Source organism: Eleginops maclovinus, chromosome 14 (assembly GCF_036324505.1).
Source record: "Eleginops maclovinus isolate JMC-PN-2008 ecotype Puerto Natales chromosome 14, JC_Emac_rtc_rv5, whole genome shotgun sequence".
NCBI classification, from domain to species: Eukaryota; Metazoa; Chordata; class Actinopteri; order Perciformes; family Eleginopidae; genus Eleginops; species Eleginops maclovinus.
Genome location: NC_086362.1, coordinates 13446989 through 13453371, shown reverse-complemented (window position 1 = coordinate 13453371; position 6383 = coordinate 13446989). Strand labels below are relative to the sequence as shown.

At 37.1% G+C, this 6383-nt stretch overlaps 1 protein-coding gene across 3 annotated transcripts in view; it reads left to right on the top strand.

Moving 5' to 3' along the window:
- Nucleotides 1-782: 782 nt before the first annotated feature.
- Nucleotides 783-6383, top strand: part of eml3 (EMAP like 3) — a 52202-nt gene continuing 46601 nt past the window's right edge. For all 3 annotated transcript variants that reach the window (XM_063900542.1, XM_063900539.1, XM_063900538.1), the window contains exons 1-2: nucleotides 783-993; nucleotides 1107-1287. In XM_063900542.1, coding sequence (XP_063756612.1) covers nucleotides 1263-1287 — 25 coding nt within the window. In that variant the 5' untranslated portion in view covers nucleotides 783-993; nucleotides 1107-1262. The remainder of the gene's footprint in view (nucleotides 994-1106; nucleotides 1288-6383) is intronic.

Genomic DNA, 6383 nt, shown 5'->3' with positions numbered 1-6383 from the left:
ACATGGGCGAATAAAGGTTCCGCAACCACTGACGGTGCTGCTGAACGCCTTTTGAAACTGTTTGAGATTTCTCTAAAATGGACTCTCGTCAATTTATTGTTGCTCCTATTTTCGTTATAGAAAGTCAAATTATGTGAAAGGAAACATGAAAAATGTTGTAATGTAACGAAGTACTTTTGTACTGTACTCAAGTAAAGAATTTAGGCACTGTCCATTCCTTGAGTATTTTCACGCCATCATATTTTATACTTTTACTCAACAACAATTTGTAGGCAAATGTTGTACTTTTTACTCCACTACATTTATTTAACATATTTAGTTACTACCTACTTTGCACTTTTAGATTATTCATAAACATTATAAATAAACTGATAAATTATTATATACTATTATAGGTTAAGCTACCCAGTAGTAAATTAAGTAATTCAAATAAACCCTACTTTTACCGGGTGCAACATTGAAGTGATAAACACATTATTGCATTATAATTATGAAAAAGACATATTTTATTTTACAAAAATGTAAAATATATATGGTGCTTAAATGTGCAATTATTCAGCACTTTCACTTTTAGTACTTTAAGGACATTTTGGTGGTAAGATTGACAAACACAGAATTAAAACGTAAATCCGTAAATCATAGTTTCTGCTCTACACTGATGAAATGCGCGTGCACTACATGACAGTGCCGCGTAGTGGCGCCAAATAGCTTTCAAACGAACAGCTTTGATTTGACAGGCGAGGAGAAATGTGTGTAAGTTTCCTCAAACGGCTTTCTTTTTTTTAACACTCCTGCTAGATAGTGTTTACTGCGTCACACAAGGAGAATGAAGACTGTTGGAGAGAGCTTATAGAACTTTGATACAGCTTTTGACTTTCGTAACGCATCTCTGCATGGTGCCCTGAAACGAATAGCATCAAGCTAGCCATAATGAGCTACACCACTTCCGGAGGCACGTTGAATTTTCCCCCCAGCGATGTGTCTGTGTTTTAAGTTCGTTCCTTTATTTACCCTAATTTATGTAATTAATTGATATTCACGTGATTTAGTTATTTATTATTATTTGTTTCTATGGTTTAACAAACAGCAGCCTTCCTTTTTTACAGGAAAACAGCCCCCGTTTCCGGTGTTGTTGATGCTAACCCCGGGAGTTTGACACACGTCCCCAGAGTGTGACTGCTGACACTCCTCTCAGCATGGAAAACACACCTCGGTCCAGGCTTCCCTTCTAAAGAAATCTTCCAGAAGTTCAATTTCGGATTATGGATTCATCTACAAACAGTTTGGGTGAGTGAAAAAGCAAATAACCTGTCTTTTTTGTCTCTGTTGTGTGCTTTTTTTCTTCTGACAACAGCATTATAAAAACCCCGCTGTCTGTATTTGGATATGTCGCACACATGGTTATGGAGGGAACACTTTGCTAAATTACAATACAGTGGCAACAATCTTGCTTATCATCAACAAAACAAAACGGTAAGCATGATTTACAGCATTTGACATAAATGCACACTTTTCAGTGTCGTCCAGCCTCACATCTTCCTTAAAGCAGCTCTTGTAATAAAGTTTTACAGTTATTTCGTAATACTTCCTATCGCATTAATTGGTAGCCTTGGAAGATGATAGTGGCACAACAGGCGGGTTTTGCAACTTCTCAATGAAGTTTAGTGGTGCTTAAACATTTTGCACAGTTTTACTTATTCTTCGGCTTCATATGTATACCATCAGGAAACGCCCTGTACACTTTTGCTGTTCAAAATAGTGCACTTCTTGATCCAAACTGTTATACAATGACAGCTCTTGAGAAACTGAAGGTGTGTAGGTCCTGCTGCAGATCCTGCAGTGTTGGCAAGCAGCTGCTCTAGTGACTGTTTCTGCTGATGGCTAGTTTTGGTTTTAGTGCATGATACTTTAGCCATTCACATTTTAGACTTGTAATGTTTGCAATGAGCCTTCCTAACTATCAACATCTGTTATGATTAATGTGAACTGGCAGCTAACTTAGTTAACAAGTGTTAGAAGAAATACTCAGATCATTTAGAAGAGTATTTCTTTTTTTATTATTGTAGTTTGTAAATGTGGACCAAATTTAGATATGTGAAATACTGTGTAGATTAGGAGTACAGTACCGCTTATACCACATCAGTTTATCATGTGTTTTATATGTACAAAGTAACTGTGAGTGTAAAATAAATTTAGTGGAGTAAAGCCTTAAATACTGGCTTTCAAAATGTAACGGAATAGAAGTATGTAGTAGCATTCAATGGAAATATTCAAGTAAAGTACAAATATGTCAAAAAATACTTGAGTAAATGCACTTAGTTACTTTCCACCACTGTAGTTCACATTACAAATCATACGGTTGCTAAAACTAAGGGGAAGAGATGAGGAGTTTTGTTTTGAAACAAAATTTTGAACTGAGCCATGTTGGTTTTCAAAAAGCTGACTTTTCAAAATGAAACAGATCACTTTTGAGTGTTAATGAGGTTTTAATGGATGAATCCTGGCGGCAGTTGTCAGCAGTTGAATCAGCAGAGCTGTCAGAGATCAAAGAAAACTCTGCTGTCTGCTTAAAGATGCAAAACAAGCATAACGTTTATATAATGTTTTGTATATGATCCTTTAACAGTCTGCTTCCCAAGACTTTTTGCAAGCAGCAACAGTACTGAAGGTTTCAAAAGCTCGACCTGCTCTTTCCCCACGGCTGACAGTTTAATAGGAGCTATAACAGTGTTGCACAATGCTGCTTTTGTTACACATCTGTAGACCCTGCTCCCACCTTATGTGCTGATGTTGTGTTTACTTGTCTTGTAAATTGGTGGGGCGGCACGGCACTGGGGAACAGTAAATATCACATGAAGTCTTCGCCAGCATATGTAGGCAAGGCTGCTGTGACTCAGTGCTGTAGGCAAGAGTAAAATATAGTGTAGAGGCTGCCACTTACCTCAATGAAGATCTCTGTTTTAAACAGAAATGATCTACTAATGCTTTATAATGAAGTCGATTCAGTAACTTTAAGATATGTAATGTGGTTTTACTGACACTGTTCAGCTCTGTTGTACATGAGTCTTACCATCAGCTGACTGGTTTGTGATGCACTGATAACAATCCGATGCCAGGAAACATATTCTATCTCCACCCGTATTGCCTGTGATATATACAGAATATATATATATCTATATATATATATCTATATATATATATCTATATATATATATAGATATATATATATATAGATATATATCTATATATATAGATATATATATATCTATATATATATATAGATATATATATCTATATATATATATATAGATATATATATATATATATCTATATATATATATCTATATATATATATATATATACTCCAACACATTGTACGTGATAAGGCGTGGGACATCTTTAAGTGGTTGACCAATAACAATAGAGTTAGCCAGCTAACCAATCAGAGCAGACTGGGCTCTGGTTTCAGACAGAGGGTGAAAAGAGGTGCTGCAGCACAGGCAGTATGAGAAACATAAAGAGCTTTCTGAACATTAAAGCATGGAGACATGTCCCAGGAGAGGAACAAAACAAAAATGAACCTGAAATGAATAGAATAGGGCCCATAATATACACACATGCTTAGCGGCTGAGAAATTGACAACATCTTCCTCTGGACAGCCTATGGCGGCCTGTAATGGCCAAAAATATAGTCAGAGCATAATGACGGGATAACAGGTGGCACTCACTGTGACCTTGAACAGTTAGAAAACTTCAATGTGGTAGCAAACCCCCCCTGTCATCCAAAGTGCATTAAATGTATGTAAGCTATCGCCCAAAAGCGTACTGATCAACAGTATAGCAACAGCGGTAAACTGGACGAATAACCGCTGATGATGTGTCTTGTTTTGGTGTACTCAGATGAGTTTAGATGCTCCGTCAATGAGGTTCAGCCTTTTTTGCGCTTCATTGTACTTTATTTGTACACACACACACACACACACACACACACACACACACACACACACACACACACACACACACACACACACACACACACACACACACACACACACACACAAACACGTATTTAATTGAATTACCTATTTTCTGTATTTTTTGTTGTTGTAAAGGAGCTCAATGCAACATTTTTATAAAGCAATGTTGTTGGCGGTGGTCAAATCCACACACAGCTTGCAAAATCTTTTTAAAAAAGAAGTGAATCTCTGCCAAACACATTTGTACTGCATTTCTTTTTAAATGTCAAACAAAAATAGCAAAACATCGGTTGACTCACATTTTCTATATCATTTTTAAAGTTTGTTTCTTGCCTTGTTGGACTGTTGTAGCTAACAGTAATGATAGCTAAGACAATAAGAGTAACAACTTGTATGAAATCATAATTATCCTCCACATTTGTCTTTTTTAAAGTTGGAATAACAAACACTTTAAGGACAAGTTGTGCAGAGAACAGCAGGAAATTGCATCAGCAGCCTTTTCAGTGTTTTTCCTAGAATGATAATAATACTGCTTCTTCACAGAAGACCAGGCATGCTGTGTGTCTGGAGTCTGGAGGTAAACAGTTATGGCTTAAAGCGTTCTTGGTTAATGACCGAATAGCGTTTCTCCGGTCAGATTCATGGTTTCTGTTAGTTTTGTTTCTCTAGTTAAAAGTCCCTGATCTGAAGCAGAATTCTGCCAATCGGATCTAATTTTACTGAAGAGAAAACCATCCATTGACCTATTTCTCAAAGAGTTGTTTTAATGTAAGTTAAGCAATGAAACTCAGGTGTTGTATCAACAAAAACAGTCCTGTCATATCCAGCACAAGTCTCTGGCACCAGGCGTGTGAATCAGAAAGAACAAAAACAACTCCTTGTAAACTTAAGCTTAAGATCCAAAAGATGAATGTGTTCTGGTTGAAAAATCTTTGACTATAAATGCCCTTCACTCAGTGAGATCATCGCTCCGCAGAGATTTATGTTCCATCAGCAGTCCACAGCCTCGCTCACTGTTTGTTATCTGTATGCAGAGCAAGCAGGATCTTGCATAATGTTTGTGTCTGTTTCAGCCTGATATGACAGAAGCAGCAACAGTATGGGGATCGCTGCCAGCGCTGTGCACTCACATGTCACGCCCCCTCTTGCTTTTTGACAGTCTTTCAGGCTGACTGAATTTGTTGAAATATTGATTGAAATAGATTGATTGGTGTTAGTGATGAGAATGTTTAGTGCAACAAGCTTTAGCAATTAACTACAATGAAAAGGTTTTGTTCCGGCCCTCCATCCTTCCTGTCATTTTATTTTATTAGATTGAACGCTGAACTGCCTAAACTATAATTAAAAACCAGATTTTCACAGAGCCTTGGATGGAAGCTCCAACATCTGTCACTTGAAGTCCTGACTTTAAAAAAATACAAATAAACACTACTGGAAATAGGGTTTAGTTTGTTAAATTTAGGGACGAATCAAAAGGTAGATGAAAGAAAAATACAGATAAAACGGTTTGATTTTACAATAATCCAGCCTTTGAAAGGGTCTATTCTGATCATTTTCAGGTGTATATCAGTATTTGCTCCTCTACTGGGACATGTCTCCATGCTTTAATGTTCAGAAAGCTCTTTATTTTTCTCATACTGCCTGTGCTGCAGCACTTCTTTTCACCCTCTGTCTGAAACCAGAGCCCAGTCTGCTCTGATCCATACAATTTGTTGGAGTGATAGACAATAGAGGCGCCAGCGTCACATAGTGATATCCCTATGTTACAGAAGTAATCAAACGAGTCCAGTGGAGGCACTTCAGGCAGGGCTGGAAGAGAAACTCACTGGGAACACAGGGATTTTAGCCTTTGCAGACCATTTACATGCACAAAGCCTATGTAACCCTCTACAGGAAAGGGGAAACCCAAAAAGCATAAAAAGGCCTCTTTAAAGTAATTTTCTTTTAAAGAGTTCCCCAAAGCTCCTATAATTTCTAGATTATACTTTTCTATTTTTTATCAACTGAATATCTTTGTCTTTTGTGACAAATCAAGACATTGAGAGGTGTTTTTCTTTGTGGGAAGGACATTTTTCACTTTTGTCTGATATTTTATTAATTCATATAATAATCTGCAGACTATCCCATAATAAAAATAACCGTTTGTTGCAGCCCTCAATGAAAGTTATCAACATCTGTTTCCTGATTGAAAAATATTAAGTTTCAGAAGCTTGAAGTACTGATATTATCTGAATGAAAATGTTAGTGGAGAATGAAGTATAGACACTAAGCCCTTTAACCAGACAATATAAAATAGTACACCGCACAATAGAGCCGTGCAGATATGCATCCCAGTGCAGCGGGAGTTGAAGAGAAGGTGCATCTCACCTATGATGCTGTCTCTGTTTCACTTCTCAGATGGGATCT